Source organism: Lithobates pipiens, unplaced genomic scaffold (genome assembly GCF_037356315.1).
Source record: "Lithobates pipiens isolate NorthernLeopardFrog02 unplaced genomic scaffold, aLitPip1_a1.2 Scaffold_13, whole genome shotgun sequence".
Classification (NCBI taxonomy): Eukaryota; Metazoa; Chordata; class Amphibia; order Anura; family Ranidae; genus Lithobates; species Lithobates pipiens.
Window position 1 is genome coordinate 193,353,066 of NW_027507718.1, and position 19,570 is coordinate 193,372,635.

Below are 19,570 nucleotides of genomic sequence, written 5' to 3' on the forward strand. Positions count from 1 at the left end.
TTTATTGATGGTTTTTGTCCCTGTTGAGGAGATTCACCCTCCCAACTTGTTCCAGTGATAGAAAAGGTAGGGGGGAACCCAAAATTTTCGGACGCCGTTCACCTCACATGGTTTGGAATCATTAGCAGGATCGTTGCAATTCCATATTGCGTGTTGAGCGCAATGTGCGTCTTGAGTGTTATCCCTAAATGGCACCCCAAACGCAATGCGATACTGCTGAATAAGGCTGAGCTCTGCCGTGTTCGCATACTCCACGTGCAGAGCCCGCCAGGAAGACAGCAATGTGCTAATCGCAGGCAGTGAGACATTGCCCGATGCGTGGTGGCAGAGATCGGGAAATGTCTCACTGCCTGTGATTATCGCAGTGCTGCGCTGACTTCCTGGCAGGCTCTGCACGTGGTGCATGCGAACACGCCTGAGCTCATCCCTAGTGCTGAAATCCCACCTTTCAAATTTGTATGAAGCTTGTTGCACCAAAAGGAGCTGAAACTTATTTTTGTGCGACAAAGACACATGGCCAGCCCATTCAGGTGAGTGGGCTGACCCTATGCTACATGCAAAACCCCATGCAAACTGCTCCACAAAATCACATAGCAGCTATACTGTGAACATTATTCCTTAAAGCGGTGGTCCACCCTAAAGTGGACCTTCCGCTCATCGGAACCCCTCCCCCCCCTCCGGCGCCACAATTGGCACCTTTCAGGGGGGAGGGGGTGCAGATACCTGTACAGTGCAGGTATCTGCACCCACTTCCGGGATAGCTCTCTGCGGAAAGGGGCGTAGATTACGCCCCTTTCCGAAAGTCCCCCGCTGCCTGCTGGGAAACACACAGATCCCAGAGGCAGTGGGTCCATCCTTATTGCGCAGCGCGATTCAATTATATTGTGTTTTTTTTGCCCAATCATACTTACCTAGGTGCTGCATCTGTCCCCTGCCACCTTTTCCCTTGAGAACCGAGTGATCAAACTCCACTGATGGCTCTGTTCTTTCAGATCCCTGAGCGGAGAGCTGCTGACTGTCAATCAGCAGCTCTCCTCTGCTCCTTCACACTCCGGAGCGCTGATCTGTGGAGGGATGGGCAACGACCATCTCAAGCTCTCAGCGGCTCGCTGAAACGGCATCAGTTCAGGCACCTGGCGGATCCAGACTTTGTTACGATGACACGGTGCCTGGACTGATTTCAGTGATGTCAGCAGAGTGAGGGCTTCAGTCCACTCTCTGCTGAAAATGGGTCACAGGAGTGCAAAACGAATTGCACTCATGTGACCCATAGGGGAAGCCCAACCAAACAAGCTTAGGCTCGACTTCTTCTTTAAGGGAATTCCTTGGGAACCCCCAGGTCACCAGAACTAGTGATCCCATTGGAAGATTACTCCTCTATTACTTTTCTGGGGACAACTCAAAATTGATTTTTTTTTTGTTTGTTTTTTTGTTTTCGCTTTCAATGATAATGGTAAACAGGACAAATAGAGAAGGTGAGTCTCCCTAACGGGGACACAGACAGTGATAAAGGACTGACGGGTTCTAATACCTCTCCATTCTATCCAAGACTAAAAAAAAGTTTTTACTTTAGTTTAAAGCCTCGAGCACAGTGCTAGGTTTTTTTTCTTCTTTTCAACCAGCGGACTGAACAAAATAAAAACTGACAGCTCAGGTTAGAGCCGCTGTACTAAACATGCAATGTTACTACAGCGATCTCCTCTGCTGTGCTGTTGTGTTCTGATGGGGGATGGCATCTCCGCCAGAATGTTTTGGTCAGTGCTCTCAGCCATTAACTGAGAGTGCTTATAGGGAGCAGACCTTTTTCATGCCCCATCGACATAAGCCGGCCGAACAGCTGGCTTCTGTCAGACCGGCTGCTGTACGCATGGGCCGAATGTCGGACGTTTTCTATAGAACCAGCCGATGCCACCTGACTTTTGGCCCATGTGTACAGGGCTTATGCCTGGGGCACGCAGTTAGAATATTAGCCAAATGATCGCTTTTTTTGCTTGCATGCGGGTCTCGTATCAGTGGCTTTATGTACCCTTTGTTAGGGATGAGCTCAGGTGTATTTAGGTCCTAGTCCAGACCCATGTAAGAAAGCCCACCAGGAATCAGTCACCCATACTGGGCTATTCATCTGTGGCTTGGGCATTTTCTACCCAGCAGCTGCACATGTACATGTGACCCGTGTGTACCTGTGCAGTAGGGATTGCTTTGCCTGCTGCTGATTGGCTTTGTAAGGTGCCAACTTTCTGGCAGCTCGGACTAGGATCTGAACACACCCAAGCTTATTCCTACTCTTTCACATTTCGGGGCATTTCACACTGGCCATAACCTCAGTGGTTAAATGCGGAGCTGCTGCAGTTAGCTGGCAGTTGGGGGGGAAAAGAGAGAGTGAATGATGCACAACACACAATACCCCTTTTTTATTTTTTTGTGAACTTTATTTGAAATGCAAAAAGTGACACTTCCTTCATTTCACCGCACAGCAGCATGGTGACATGCAGCGCCTCACTGTGCTCTGCGATAAAATGCAGCACAGCTACATTTTATCACAGCTCACTGCACCACACCTCCAGACTGCATTGCAGTGTAAACATGACTCCTAGAAAACAATTTGTTTTCTGTGTCTCTTAGCGATGACCTGCATTCATCCAGCATGGTAAAACGCAAGTCAATGCAATATGTGTAAATAGCCTGTTTCTTTCCCGATCATTGCTAATCCTGAACAATTTGGATGCAGTGTCATCTATCCATTGCCCCCAGTGTATGCAAAGATGCTTTTATTTATATACAGTTGTGCTCATAAGTTTACATACCCTGGCAGAATTTATGATTTCTTGCCCATTTTTCAGAGAATATGAATAACAAAAACATTTTTTGCTCATGGTTAGTGTTTGGCTGAATCCATTTATTATGAATCTGCTGTGTTTAATCTTTTTAAATCATAATGACAATAGAAACTACCCAAATGACCCTGATCAAAAGTTTACATACCCCAGTTCTCACTACTGTGTATTGCCCCCTTTAAAAACAATAACAGCTTGAAGTATTTTGTGGTATTTGTGGATGAGGCTCTTTATCTTCTCAGATGGTAAAGCTGCCCATTCCTCTTGGCAAAAAGCCTCCAGTTCCTGTAAATTCTTGGGCTGTCTTACATGAGCTGCATGTTTAAGATCTTCCCAGAGTGGCTCAATGATATTGAGGTCAGGAGACCGAGATGGCCACTCCAGAACCTTCACTTTATTCTGCTGTAGCCAATGAAAGGTTAACTTGGCCTTGTGTTTTGGATCATTGTCATGTTGGAATGTCCAAGTACATCCCATGTGCAGTTCCTGGCTAATGAATGCAAATGTTCCTCCAGTATTTTTTTAATAACATACTGCATTCATCTTGCTGTCAATTTTGACCAAATTCCTGTGCCCTTTGTAGCTCACACATCCCCAAAAGATCAACAATCCACCTCCATGTTTCACAGTAGGAATGGTTTACCTTTCATTATAGGCCTTGTAGACTCCTCTCCGAATGAAGTGTTTATGGTTGTGGCTAAAAAGCTCAGTTTTTGGTCTCATCACTCCAAATGACTTTGTGCCAGAAGGTTTGAATCTTCCCTCTAGAGCTGCAAGATTAATCGTTATAAAATTGCGGTCTGGATTCTCTCCTCTGATCTCTCCCACTGAAAGTAGGCGATTCTTTCATATAAACAAGTGGAGAGATTATCTGCTCACTCAGCTGTCAAAATAAAGCATCTTGGGCAATCTGCCAAATTTAGAACTTGCATGAAACATTGTAACTAACTTCTTAGATCAAAGGCATAGAACTTCTTGTGTAAACAAATAATCTGGGCAGTCTGCCAAGCTTTCAACCATTTGTAAATGCAGGACGTTTAACCACTTAAAGTCTAAATCTTTTTCTGACACTTCTTTCTTAGTTAAAATCCATATTTTTTGCTAGAAAATTACTTGGAACACCCAAACATTAATAAATAAAATAAAATTTTATATATATATATATTTTAGCAGAGACCCTAGGGAATAAAATGGCAATTGCTGCAATATTTTATTTCACACTGTTCTTACGCCACGAGAATCGTGAGAGAATCGTGATCTATCTTCTAAACAAAAAAATTGCATTTCTCATTTTAGCCAGAATCGTGCAGCTCTACTTCCCTCTGTGCTGTTTGGCGTATTGTAAGTGGGATACTTTGTGGCATTTGCGCAGTAATGGCTTTCTTCCGGCAACTTGACCATGTAGCCCATCTTTCTTCAAGTGCCTCCTCATTTTGCATGTTGAAATGGCCACACCATATGTTTTCAGAGAGTCTTGTATTTTCCTGGCAGTTGTGGCTGAAATTTTAGTTGGTCTACCTGACCGTGGTTTTGGTTTAGATTGAGCCCCTCATTTTCCACTTCTTGATTAGAGCTTGAACATTGCTGGTTGGCATTCCCAGTTCCTTGGATATCTTTTTATATCCCTTTCCTGTTTTATACAGTTCAACTACCTTTTCCCACAGATCTTGTGACAATTCTTTTGCTTTCCCCATGACTCAGAATCCAGAAACATCAGTGCAGCACTGGATGAAAGATGCAAGGGTCTATCAGTAGAGAAGCTTATTGACCTTTTATATACACAAACTAATTACAAGCAAACATATCACAGGTGAAGATGGTTACCTTTTAATAGCCATTGAAACCCCATTGTGTCAACTTGTGTGCATGTTATCAGGCCAAAATCACCAGGGTATGTAAACTTTTAATCTGGATCATTTGGGTAATTTCTGTTGTCATTATGACTTAAAAAGAGTAAACACGGTTGGTTGATAGTAAATGGCTTCAGCCAAACATTAACCACGAGTGAAGGAAATGTTTTTGGGATATTAATATTCACTGAAAAATGGCCAAGAAATCATTATCTAATACATAATTATGAGCACAACTGTCGCTTGATCTAGCCACGATTTCTCCCAGTTGGTAATGGGTGACATGATCTGCTTAAAGTTTGATCAGCCAAATTTATGGCTAAACAGATACTGACCCGCAGCAGGGGCTTCGTTTGCAGGTAAATATCACATGGTGTGCTAGTGTGCGATGCATACTAGCACATTATGTTTTTACTTTGCAGATAACAAAAAAGTAAAACCCACCAGGTGTGTCTATATATCAGGAGTGATTTACGAGTAGAAGAGAGGAATGACATCAGGAAAGGGGCAAGGGGGGAGGTGGAGTATGGATGGGTGGAACTCCAAAGGGTTGAAGTAAGCTGGAAAATACTAGTGCAGTGATGGCGAACCTTGGCACCCCCCCCTTTTTTTTTTTAACTACATTTCCCATGATGCTCTAGTACACTGCAGAGTGCCAGAGTATCATGGGAAATGTAGTTCCAAAACATCTGGGGTGCCAAGGTTCGCCATCACTGTACTAGTGGAAGTATGTTACAGGACCCCTAACCTGAAGGAAGAGGCGGAGTTAGATCTCCTTTAAGAGTTAGAAATGGCAGCAAGGCAGGGAAATGTCATCGTGATGGGGGACTTCAATTATCCTGACATTGACTGGGCTGAAGGGACTGCCCACTCATTAAAGGCCCGCCATTGCTTAAATGTCTTACAGCACAACTTCATGCCCCAATTGATGTATTCCCCCGACTAGAAAGAACGCATTGCTAGAAATAGCAATTACAAACGATACAGATCTAGTTGTAGATTTGAAAATACGGGACAACTGGGAAACTAGTGACACCAGGATTATTACATTCAGCATAAAACAGGAAAGGGAGGGACAAGGAGTACAAGAACACTAAATTTCAAAAGAGCCAACTTTTCTAAACTGCGCTCAATGCTACAGGATATTAAGTTGGACCAAGGGACAGTGGTCAAGAACCAAAAGAACCTTGCCCATCAATATCCTAGAGATTCGGGCAGTGCGTCTGGCTCTAAAGGCCTTGACTTTCAGGTTACGGGATTGTCCTTTCAGGATCCAATCCGACGATGCCACAGCTGTGGCCTATATCAATCACCAAGGGGGCACCAAGAGTATCTCAGTGCAGAGAGGGGTGAACCATATTCTTACTTGGGCAGAAATGGATGTTCCATCCCTATTGACAGGCGGACTACTTAAGTCGCCAGCAGTTATTACCAGGGGAATGATCTCTTCACCCTGACATATTTTGGGCTGTTTGCCAAAGATGGGGGACTCCGGATGTAGATCTTCTAGCGTCCAGGTTCAACATGAAGTTAGTCAACTTTGTGGCCAGAACAAGGGATCCACTCGCATGCAGAACGGATGCACTGGTGACCCCATGGGATCAGTTATCACTGATCTATGCATCCCCCCCCCCCTATTCAGTTGCTGCCTCGACTTCTTTGCAGGATCAAGCTGGAAAGAAAGCCGGTAATTCTGGTGCCACCAGCATGGCCCAGAAGGTCATGGTATGCAGAAATCGTAAAGATGGCAGTGGAGAGCCCACGGTCCCACCGACTACGGCCAGATCTGCTCGCACAGGGACCGATATTCTATCCTACCTTATGGTCTCTAAATTTAATGGCTTGGCTATTGAAACCCACATTCTTGGGCTTTCTGGGTCAGTTATCTCTACTTTAATTAATGCAAGGAAGCCAGGTTCCAGAACTATATATTATAGAGTCTGGAGGGCTTATGTTTCCTGGTGTGAATTCAAGGGTTGGCATCCCCCGAGATATATCATAGGCAGAATTCTTGCCTTTCTACAATTAGGGGTGGAAATTAAATTGGCCTTGAGTACTATTAAAGGCCAAGTATCAGCTTTATTGGTCTTATTTCAAAGACCACTTGCTACACTTTCTTTAGTCCAGGGTTTTATGCAGCTTAATCCGCCCGTCAAACCTCCCTTGAACCCTTGGAACTTTAACTTAGTTTTGTCTGTGTTACAAAAACAGCCATTTGAACTGATACAACATATTCCCCTAGTCCTTCTGACAAGGAAGTTGGTATTTTTGGTTGCTATATCCTCAGCAAGGAGGGTTTCGAAATTGGCTGTTCTTTCTTGTAAAGAGCCATATTTGATTTTTAATGAGGACAGAGGCTGCTGGGAAAAAAACTACGTCACTTCCTGCCAAACGATAACGCGACTTGAGACGTACGCCGTAACGGGAGACATACGGCGATACCTTCACTCATTTCAAACCGCTGGACAAGTTTGGTGCCGACTTATGGGCACTTATAAATGTGAGTGGCAGTCTGTTTTTACCTTAAATTCAGTAGGGGGATTCAGTAAATACTGGTAGTTTTAACCAGCAGAAATATTGGACATTTACAATTTTATTAATTTTGTCACATTCACTGAATTTTGGTGATTATATTTGGTGTTTGATTCATAGATATGAAATAGGCATTGGCATAATGCATGTAATTTTATTGAAAATATATAATACATTTTTTTTTTGGTAATATAGGTGGTGAGCTGTATCTTTAAGCACATAAAATAAGGGTTAGCGCAGCCAACACTCTTTGTTATATATTTCTTTCCACATAAAGCGAAACCATATTTGACTGCAGCAAAATAAATATAAATATATATATTTCTATTTTCACAGTAGTGGGGCTACATTACACTACTTTACTTAATACATTTTTAATTTGTTGCGCTGGTAGACACATATTAGATGTGGTGTTGCGCCCTCGTCCAGACTTTTTGCCAAAAGTGGTGTCAGTTCCAGGGAAAAAAAGTCACTACATTGTCTTGATGTAGTGAGAGCAGTGAAAATCTATTTAAAGGCAACTTCTCAGATTCGTAAGACTGGTGTCTTATTTATTCTGCCAGAGGGTCCTAAGAAAGGGGGGACAGGCGGCGTCGAAATCCACTGTCGCTAAGTGGATTCGGCAAGTAATAATTCAAATTTATAATTTAAGGGGTAAGATTCCCCCTTTTCAAGTTAAGGTGCACTCTACCAGGGCAGTTAGTGCTTCTTGGGCAGCGAGTCATCAGGCCTCCATGGCTCAGATCTGTAAGGTCGCAACTTGGTCTTCAATGCAAACATTCACAAAATGTTATCAGTTGGATGTAAGGAGGTATGAGGATATCGCCTTCAGGCGCCGTGTGCTGCAGGCAGCAGTATTCCCCAAGTCTGGGGGTACCCTCTGGGTTGTTTCTCCCTCCCCTCAAGTAGCATTGCTATGGAACGTCCCATGATGTACGATAAAGTAAATAGGATTTTTATAACAACTTGCCTGTAAAATCCTTTTTGGGGTGATTTAAGTATATTGCTTTGCTACAAAAAACTGATGTGCTCCTGGAAGGAGGAGGGCTTATATAGGGAATTGACTTCCTTTACAAGTAAGCTGTTATAAAATTTATTTATTTCATTTATTTTTTGCTTGAAAACTACTCGGAACCCCCAAACATTATTATATATATATATATATATATATATATATATATATATATATATATATATATATATATATATATATATATATATATATATATATATAAAAAATTTTTTAGCAGACATCCTAGGGAATAAAATGGTGGTCGTTGCAACTTTTTTATGTCACACGGTATTTGCGTAACAATTTTTCAAATATTTTTTTTTTTTCCTCGAAAAACAGTAAAGTTAGCCCAATTTTTTTTGTATAATGTGAAAGATGTTACGCCGAGTAAATAGATGCCCAACATGTCACGCTTTAAAATTGCGCACACTCATGAAATGGCACCAAAATTCTGTACCTAAAAATCTCCATAGGTGACGCTTACATTTTTTTTACAGGTTACCAGTTTAGCGTTAGAGGAGGTTTAGTGCTAGAATTGTTGCTCTCGCTCGAACGCACGTGGCGATGCCTCATGTGGGCACATCCTGCGTATTCTTTCGCTTCTGTGCGCGAGCACACGGGGGTGCTTTAAATTTTATTTTACTGTTAATTATTTATTTTCTTACACTTTTATTCCTATTACAAGGAATGTAAACATCCCTTGTACTAGGAATAGTGTGCGACAGCTCCTCTTTATGGAGAGAGATGAGGTCTCTAAGACCCCACATCTCATGCTTTCCAGCCTGAAGGAGAGATCAAAAAAAAGTGAACAATCCCATGCTTTTCAGACAGCTTTGTTTACAACCACAGCCCAGATGTGACGTCTTTATGTCGTGCTCGGGCCTCCAACGGTCATAGAGATGACTGGTGACCATCTGGTCACCGGAAATCTCTATGCTCGTCCGGTGGCTGTGGATTCTTTCGCCGGGTCCCCGATGGCACGGGAGAGCCTGGAGAAGCACTGGCGGGTGGATAGGAGGGGGGTGGCTCTAAAAGATACCTGAATGATGCCTGTAGCTGCAGGCATCCTTCAGATATCTCCATTGAAAGTCAGATGTCATGACGTCATTGGGCTGGAAGTGGTTAAAGAAATCAGTCAGGTTATAGCCAGACCACTATTCCTAATCTTTATTGACCACATGCTGATGGGATTGGTACCAGCTGATTGCTGAAAAGCTCAAGTGATACCAATATTCAACAAAGGGCATGGATATATTGCTGGGGACTATAGGTGCGTCAGTCTAACATCGGTAGTTTGTAAACTATTTGAGGGGATAAGGGACCATATCCATAATTTGTTGAAAAGTATTATTAGCAGTAAGCATGGGTTTATGAAAGGTCGTTCTTGCTAAACCAACCTATTAACATTCTATGAGGAAGTAAGCTGCCATCTGGACAGGGGTAGGCTGGTGGATGTGGTGTATCTGGATTTTGCATTCAATGCAGTCCCCCACAAACTCTTAACCACTTCAGCCCCAGAAGATTTTACCCCCTTACTGACCAGAGCACTTTTTGTGATTCAGCACTGCATCGCTTTAACTGCGTGGTATTTCAACGTTGCACCTAAACAAAATTTATGTCCTTTTTATTTCCACACAAATAGAGCTTTCTTTTGGTGGTATTTGATCACCTCTGCGGTTTTTATTTTTTGCGCTATAAACAAAAAAAGCGTAAATTTTGAAAAAAAAAGCAATATTTTTTACTTTTTGCTATATAAATATCCCCCAAAAAATATATATACATTTTATTTTTATTTTTTTTAATTTTTTTCTGTTTAGGCCAATATGTGGTGTTCTATGTATTTTTGGTTTATAAAAAAAATCGCAATAAGCGTATATTGATTGATTTTTTGCGCAAAAGTTATAGCGTATACAAAATAGGGGATAGTTTTAAAACATCTTTATTTTATTAGTAATATTGGCGATCACTGCTCTCAATGACAGGGAGCAGTGATCTTTGTCATGTCACTAGGCAGAACGGGAAAATGCCTTGTTTACATAGGCATCTCCCCCTTCTGCGGCTCTGTGTCACGATCACTGGGATACCGTCAGACATAGTCCGCTGGTCCCATAGGCACGGTCACACTGTACACGCCTGCTAGCCCTGACTCTTAAAGGGGACGTACAGGCACGCCCATTTGCCCACCACTGCCATTGTGCCGATGTATATCGGCGTGCAGCGGTTGGCAAGTGGTTAATCTACTAACTGATGCTGGTGGGTATAGACCATAGTTTGTTCTTGGATAGAAAATTGGCTGCGGGGGCAAGCCAAAGGTTGTGATAAATGCATTGTACTGGGAATGGTCTAGAGTGGTTAGTGGGGTACCTCAAGGCTCTGTCCTGGGACCAATTCTGTTTAAATGTATTTATAAATAATATAGAGGATGGGATAAATGGCTCAATCTCAGTGTTTGATGATGACACAAATATGTAGGGCAATAAGAACACAGCAGGATATATAAACTTTGCAAGACCTGAATAAATGAATGGAGCGGGCTACTAGATGGGAACATTAGGTTTAACATTGGTAAATGTAAGGTTATGATGCACTTGGGCGGGTAAAAATATAAACGCAAGTTACTCATTAGGGCAGTGCTCGACAAAACCCGGTCGCCAGGTCGCATTGGCGACTAGAATCAGCGACCTTGCGCCTGGGGCAGCATAGCTGGGGGTATCCCGTCTCCGTGGACCCCCCCCGCGATCGCGTCGGGCCGCGCCGCAGGCGGCCGGTAATTGAGCCCCCAGCTTTGAGGCCTTCTGTGATCCTATGGTTCCTTCTGGAATCTGGCGCCCTCTTGTGGTGGCCGTTGGAATTACAACCAACAATGCTAATCGGATTGCCTGCCAGTCTTTCTCCATCCCTTTACTTAGAACCCCTAAACAAAAAAAAAAAAAAAAAAATATATATATATATATATATATATATATATATATATATATATATATATATATATATATATATATATATATATATATATATATATATATATATTCTAACACCCTAGAGAGTAAAATGGTGGTCGTTGCAATACTGTCTGTCACACCCTATTTGCACAGCGGACTTACAAGCGCACTTTTTTTGGGTAAAGTTAGCCTAATTTTTTTTTTTTATATTGTGAAAGATAATGTTACGCCGAGTAAATCGATACCCAACATGTCACGCTTCAAAATTGCGCCCGCTCATGGAATAGCGACAAACCTTTACCCTTTAAAATCTCCATAGGCGACGTTTAAAAAATTCTATAGGTTGCACGTTTTGAGTTACAGAGGAGGTCTGGGGCTAGAATTATTGCTCTTACTCTACCGATCGCAGCGATACCTCACATGTGTGTAGAGGTCGACCGATATGGGTTTTTCTCTGGCCGATGCCGATGCCGATATTTAGAAATCATGGCGGCCGATAGCCGATATATGATGCCGATTTTTTTTTTTTGGGCCGATATGTTAGGCCGATTTTATTTTTATTTATTTTTTTCCTTTTTTATTTTTTATTTTATTTTTTAATCCCCCTTGATCTAACACACCTTTCCCACTGGGGCGTTTTTCAGGCGCTTTTGGGCTAAAAATAGCGCCTGTAAAATGGCTCCCCTGCAGTCTGTGTGAAAGACAGAGTGCTTTCACACGGAGGCGATGCGCTGGCAGGATCTTAAAAAAAAAAAGTCCTGCAAGCAGCACGTTTGGAGTGGTGTATACCGCTCCTCCACCACTCCTGCCCATTGATATGAATGGGCACCACTGCCGAAGCGCATGCAATGCGATTTGGCAGCAGTGCTTCATGGGCGCATTTAACCTCTTCCTTGGCTGCTAGCTGGGTTATATGTGCCCCACTAGCCAAATAGCACCGCTAAAATGATGGTAAAGAGCCGCTAAAACTTGCGTTTTACCATCAACGCCTCCCCGCTCCAGTGTGAAAGCAACTTCATAAGTGATACAGAAAATTTCTTACATTTAAACATTTATTAAACAAAACAAAACCCCCAATCAGTTTACTTGTATGATTTAGATAAAAAAATAAAAATAAAATAAAACCTATATATTAAATAAAAACAGGTAGTCAAAACTTTTGGACGAAAAAAAAAAATGGGCTAACTTTACTGTTTTTATTTTTAAATAGTGTATTTTTTTCCTAAAAAAAATGCATTTGAAAGACCTCTGTGCAAATGCCGTGTGACATAAAATATTGCAACAACCGCTATTTTATTCCCTAGGATCTCTGCTAAAAAAATATATATCATTTTTGGGGGGTCTAAGTGATTTTCTGGCAGAAAATACAAGATTTTTACTTGTAAGCAACAAGTGTCAGAAAAGATTTAGTCTTTAAATGGTTAAACTGAGAACTTCTACACACGGAGATGACTTCATTCATTCAAGTGTAAACATTGTATCATTTAGTTCTTTTCTTGGCAGTCTGCCCAGAGAGGAGGAAAGTGCAACTTACACTGACTGAAATGACTTCTGTAATAGAAAAGTCCCGCTGTAGTTCTAAATCGGCTTTTTATCAGCTCAAATCGGCCGATGCCGATTATTTAAAAAACGGCAAATATCGGCCGATATATCGGCCGGCCGATATATCGGTCGACCTCTACATGTGTGGTTTGAACACCGCTTTCATATATGCGTTCGCTTCTGCACGCAAGCTTGGCGAGACAGGGCGCATTTAAAACATTTTTTTTTCTTATTTTAACTTTTATTTTAATTTTTTTCACTGTTCTTTTAAAAAAAAAAAAATGTGGGTCACTTTTATTCCTATTACAAGGAATGTAAAAATCCCTTGTAATAGAAAAAAGCATGACAGGTCCTCTTTTATATATGAGATCTGGGGTCAGAGAGACCTCACATCTCATATTTACACTAAAATGCAATTTAAAAATGTCCCTCTAAGAGCTATGGGCAATGACTTGGAGACAGGTGGGGGGCTGGGGGCTATCTTCCCCTCACTCGTCTCCATGTCAGGCCAGGGACAGGTCCAGATCGCCGTCACGGACCTGGCTCCTAACTTTTTTAGCTGGCTCCTAGATTCCAAGCAAATTTGTCAACCCCTGCATTAGGGGGAGAATCCCTAGGGGATTCCAGGATGGAGAAAGCTCTTGGGGTCCTAGGGGGACAGACTGAGCAATAGACAATGCTGTGTCAAGCTGCAGCTACCAAAGCCAGCAAAATATTAGCTTGCATTAAAATTTACATCAGAGATAAAATGATCCTTTATAAAACTCTAGTTCGGCCACATCTGGAGTATTCCATCGAGTTCTGGTCACCAATCCTCTGAAAGGGTGTGCTGGAGTTGGAGAGAGCCCAGAGAAGGGCATCTAAATTTAATATGGGGACTGGAGTAAGCGCTAAATGTATTTTCCCTGGAGAAGATGCTTGAGAGAAGATATGATAGCAATATACAAATCTCAATTGTGATCCCAGCGCAAGTATGAAACTTTTCAGTCCCAGGCACTGTAAAAATGTTCTTAAAAAAAACACAAAAAAAAGGAACCGTTTAAAAATTTAAGTAAAATAAGAATTTTATTTTTAAGCGTCTTGCCCTGCCGCGCAGAAGCGAGTGCATACATGAGTTGCACCGGCATGTGTAAACTGTGTTCAAACCACACGTGAGGTATCGCTGCGATTGTTGGAGTGACAGAAATAATTCTAGAAAAAGACCTCCTCTGTAACTCAAACCTGGTAACCTGTAGAAAATTTTAAGCGTCGCCTATGGAGATTTTTAAGCGTCATAGTTTGTTGCCATTCTACGAGCGGGTGCAGTTTTGAAGCATGACATGTTGGGTATCAATCAACTCAACGTAACAGCTTTCACAGTATAAAAAAAAATTGGGCTTAAATGCCGGCCATACACGGTTCGAATTTCGAAAGAATTTTCTTTCGAAAATTGTATCTAAGAATTTTCGTATGAATTTCGCACCATTAGTGGGCTGCAGCAACAGCCGATTTTCGTGCGGAAATAAAATTTGAGGAATCGGACATGTTGGAAATTTTTTGAAAAACAAACGATTTTCTAATCAATGATGGGAGAATCGTGCGAGAAACGTAATAAGAAAAGAAAATGTACGGAGAGAAAAGAAGATTCCCAGCCAAGAAAATTATTTTCTGTAGCAACATGAGGTGAAATTGAAGGCTTGGTCGGCCGAATTTCGAAAATCAATGGTGGCATCATTGGATCACAAAAAAAACGAATTTTCTGATTTTGAAAAGAAAATTCGTTCGAAATTCGACCGTGTATGGCCTGCATTACTTTACTGTTTTTTCTTAACTTTTTTTTTTTTTTTAATTTTTTTAATCAAAAACCTATTTATTTATTTTTTTAAATGCCTGTGCAAATACTGTGTGACAAAGTACTGCAGCAACCGGCCTAAATGTTGGCAGCTCCAGACAGTTTTGCAACTTCTCGGGTCAAAAAGTTAGATAAAATTAGTTTGCCACATGTATATCAAAATTTATAAATGTGATTACAGTGCGCTGAACTGTTACATGGTGTTTCTTCTTACAGTTAACCTAATCAAATCCATTTTTTTTTTTGTTTTTCCTTTTTTCTCCTTCTCTGGAATCCTCAGTTATGCCATGATCGTGGATATTTGGTGACGCAAGATGAATTGGATCAAACTTTGGATGAGTTTAAAGCACAGTTTGGTGATAAGCCCAGTGAGGGTCGCCCCCGGCGAACAGATCTCACTGTGTTGGTCGCACACAATGATGATCCAACTGATCAGATGTTTGTATTCTTTCCTGGTAAGTTAGTCTAACATGATGGGCTCCAGCATTTGGTAATATTCCTTAACCACTTGCCGCACGCCGATATACGTCGGCACAATGGCAGCGGTGGGCATCTGAGCGTACCTGTATGTCCCCTTTAATTTGCAAGGCTAGTGGATGCACATGTGCCACCGGCAGGGCAAGCCCACTGCGCACAGCGTGACTGTATGTCCACCAGTGTTTCCCGCGATCGTGTCGCGGTGCGGCAGAATGGGGAGATGCCTACATTTCCCTGTTCTGCCTAGTCACATAACGGAGATCTACTGCTTCCTGTCATTGGGAGCAGTGATTGCTGTCATGTCAGTGGTAGCCCACCCCCCCCCCCCCCCCCAGTTAGAATCGCTCCCTAGGACACACTTGCCCCCTAGTGTTTAACCCCTTCCCTGCCAGTGTCATTTACACAGTAATCGGTGCATTTTTATAGCACTGATCGCTATATAAATGACAATGGTCCCAAAATAGTGTCCAATGTGTACGCCATAATGTCAGTCACAATAAAAATTGCAGATTGCCGCCATTACTAATCCAAAAAAAAGTAGAAAAAATGCCTATCTGCCTAAACTGAGGGGAAAAAAATGTGTTTTTTGTTTTTTTAAGATATTTTTGGGGGATTGCTATAGCATAAAGTAAATATAGATTTATTTATTTTTTTATAGCCCAAAATTTAAAAATCAGAGGTGATCAAATACCACCAAAAGAAAGCTCTATTTGTGATGAAAAAAAGACGTCAATTTTGTTTTTGGTGTAATGTCATACGGCCGCACAATTGCGACGCAATGCCGAATCGCAAAAAGTGCTCTGGTTAGGAATGGGGTAAAACCTTCCAGGGCTGAAGTGCTTAAAGTGGAACTCCAGGGGAAAAATGCCTTTTGGCTTGGTTCATCTCCCCTAACCCTTTATGTCTTATGACTGAACAAAATCGGCCTCCACTTCTCTCTCCCTTTCACCTCTATGCAACACAGGATTCTAAAGACTGCCTTACATGGCTTGAATCCCAACCTATTTGAGCTCTCGGTGGCCCTGTTGGCACTACCTGGCTTGACAAGACTGGATTGACTTTTGTTTAAGCAGCCACATGAAAAATTTGTCAACCCAAAAACTCATTTATAAGCAGTATTCTTGAAGTTGCAGGAGCCAGCAGAGTAGCTTTGTTCATCTGCACGGTTTTACATAGTTAGTCTGCTTGAGAAGACACAAGTCCTTCTAGCTTAACCAATAAAAGAGTAAATCCTACATGCACAATCGTATACCCACAGTTGATCCAGAGGAAGGCATAAAAACTCCAGCAAAGCATGATCCAATTTGCTCCAGCAGGGCAAAAAAATTCCTTCCTGATTCTCGCCCCCTTATAAATGTTAGTATCCAGTTATATTATGTACATTCCAGAAACAATCCAGGTCATTTTTTAAAGCAATCTACTGAGCTGGCCAGAACCGGCTCTTGAGGGAGTCTATTTCACAATTTTACAGCTCTTACTGTGAAGAAACCTTTACGTATTTGCCGATTAAATCTTTGCCTCCAGCTGTAAAGAGTTCCCCCTCTTGTCCTCTGTGATGAGCTTAAAGAGAATAACTCGACACCAAGTTCACTATATGGACCACCTATGTATCTATACATGTTGATCGTACCCCCCCTTAATCTCCTTCTCGAGAGAATAAATTCAGTTCTTCTAATCTCTCCTCATAGCTGAGCTTCTCAATGCCTCTTATCAGTTTGGTTGCTCTTCTCTGCCCTTTCTCCAGTTTCCTGATATCCTTTTTCAAAACTGGTGTCCAAAACTGAACTGCATATTCCAGAGGAGGTCTTACTAATGGTTTGGACACGGGCAAAATTATTACTGTCTCGCTGGAGTCCATACCTCTCAATACGAGAGGATTTTGGAAATCGCAGCTTGGCCTTGCATGCTATTATTAAGCTTATGATCGACCAGAACACTCAAGTCTTTCTCCGCCATAGATACCCCCCCCCCCCCCCCAGCATGTATGATGCATGCAAATTCTTAGCCCCCCAAGTATATAACGTTTACATTTTTCAACGTTAACCTTCATCTGCCACATAGTTGCCCAATTGAACAGTGGATTGAGGTCGGCTTTTAAGTTGGAGACATTCTGTAAGGACGATATTACACCTTAGCTTGGTGTCATCTGCAAAGACTGAAATGGTACTTTTATTCCCAGACCCTGTATAATTTATAAATATAAAAAATAAAAGGTAATGATCCCAATACTGAACCTTGGGGTACACCACTAATTAACCTTAGACCATTCAGAGTATGCATCCTTAACCACTACTCTCTGAATTTGGTCTTTTAGCCAGTTTTCTATCCATTTACAAACTGATCTTTCCAACCCTGTAGACTTTACCTTACACATGGGCCGTGTGTGGGGGAACTGCATCAAATGCTTTTTCAAAATCCAAGTATTCTACGTCCACCGCCATCCCTCTGTCCAAGGTTTTACTTGCCTCCTCCTAAAAACAAATCGGATTTGTCTGCCAACTTCTGTCTTTTGTGAATCTATGCTGTCTGTTGTAGAAGTTAAACAAACAGGTCTCTAGTTACTTGGTAAAGACTTTGATACCTTTTTAAATATAGGCACCACATTGGCCTTATGCCAATCTAGTGGTACTATGCCAGTCTTTAAGAGTCCCGGAAAATTAGAAGCGATGGCTTTGAAATGATAGAGCTTAATTCTTTTAAGCCCTGTGGGTGGATGCCATCTGCTCCAGGTGCTATATCCACCTTTTATCTGTCTAAATCTTTCTAGACCATTTCCCTTTTGGGGCTGTGTCAAACTGTCAATACCATCCCCATTATGGACATGAGTTCGCTTATTTTCCTTTTGTATACACAGAACTGAAGAAGGTATTTAATAAATATGCCTTCTCTTTGTCCCCACTCCAGATTATGTTGTAAAGGGCCCATATGCTCAGACCTGACCTTTTTTACTATTAATATATTTGAAGAATGTTGTGGGGTTGGTCCTACTATCTTTTGCAATCTGTCGTTTGTTTTTAACTTTTGCTTCCTTGATTTCCTTTTCACAAATTCTGTTGTATTCTTTGTAACATTTAAACGATGCTGGTGTTCCTTCATTTTATATCTTTAAAGGTACTTTTCTTATTTATAGTTCTTCTCTTGTAACAATTTTGTCAATGGAATAAACTGTGTAACTGAAAAAAGTTTAACCACTTAAACACTAAACCTTTTTCTGACATTTGTTGGTTTCAAGTTAAAATCCCTTTTTTTTTTTTTTTTTTGCAATATTTTATGTCATACTGCATTTGTGGAATGGTTTTATATTTATATGAACATTAGTAATGAGCTCTGCATAGTTTGAAATTAACAGGTCTCTATGAACTGTACTATAAAATTGTCTTGCAATAGGTTTATTATTTTTGCCCTTTGACTGTTCCTGCAGTGCCAGTTTCCGGGTAGTTTAAAATCCCCCCCCCCCCCCCCCCCATTATTATCACTGTCCCAGCCCTTTCGATCTGTACAAAGAGCTGAGTCTCCACCTCTTCTTTAACACTGGGTGGCCTTTAACAAACTTCAATGATTACTTTTTGTAGTACGCACACCTATGTGCAGTTCAGCCTCATCTCACTCTCATTCAACTAGGTCCTCTTTCACACCCTCTTTGAGATCACTTCTCACATAGAGAGACACCACCACCCCTCTGTTTTACCCTGTGTTTCTGAAAGAGCATAGCCAGGAATATTAATAGCCCATTCATGTGAATGAAGCCAAGATTCAGCATTCAGCAACCAATTAAATCATAGTTCTCTTTGTGCACCAAAGCTTCCAACTCTCCTATTTTTGCTTGACAGACTTCTGGCATTGGTAAACAAACGCTTTAGCATGGATGGAGCAATTGGTAGATTTTTTTTTTCATTCAGCCCAGAGAGGTGTGTACGCCCAGCTTTACTTTGCCTTATTTCTCCCCTGTCCAAAATCAAGTTTATCTACTAGCTCCACCAGCCACGATCTTCCCCTCTGCCTCCTAACCTATGCTTGGGTCCAGTTTAACCTCCAAGCTTCTCCAAAGGGTCCATGATCAGATCACACACAGTTTTCTCTGTGCTCTGGCCATAATTGGGACACACTGGCTTCTCCCTCTCTTCCCAATCCATTTTACCTCTACTTTCTTTTCAATTTCCCCTTCCTTGATCAGTTCAAAGACTTTATTTTTTTTTTCCCTTCTGACCTCACTTGACCTCCCTGATACTTAACTAGCTCATGCTCTACCTCCCTCCTGTTTCCTTCTTGATCAGCAACCTCACCCCCTTTCTCTGCCCCTTTTCCCAGTGGTGTATGTCTACCTAAGGATAAATGAACAGACACGTTTGTCGTTAATCTAAACTGTATATCCTCAATGTAAATGGCTATATATTTCCTAGAATTATATTGCGAATATTTTATTTTCAGAGGAGCCAAAGGTTGGCATAAAGACCATAAAAATGTACTGTCAGCGGATGCAGGAGGAAAATATCACCCGAGCTATCATAGTTGTGCAGCAAGGAATGACCCCATCTGCCAAGCAGGTAACT

At 41.6% G+C, this 19,570-nt stretch overlaps 1 protein-coding gene across 1 annotated transcript in view; it reads left to right on the plus strand.

Annotated features, from left to right (window-relative positions):
• POLR2E (RNA polymerase II, I and III subunit E) overlaps nt 1–19,570 on the plus strand; it is a 28,773-nt gene that overhangs the window by 346 nt on the left and 8,857 nt on the right. The window contains exons 2-3 of the mRNA XM_077476067.1: nt 14,824–14,998; nt 19,449–19,564. Of these exons, the coding sequence (XP_077332193.1) occupies nt 14,824–14,998; nt 19,449–19,564 (291 nt within the window). The remainder of the gene's footprint in view (nt 1–14,823; nt 14,999–19,448; nt 19,565–19,570) is intronic.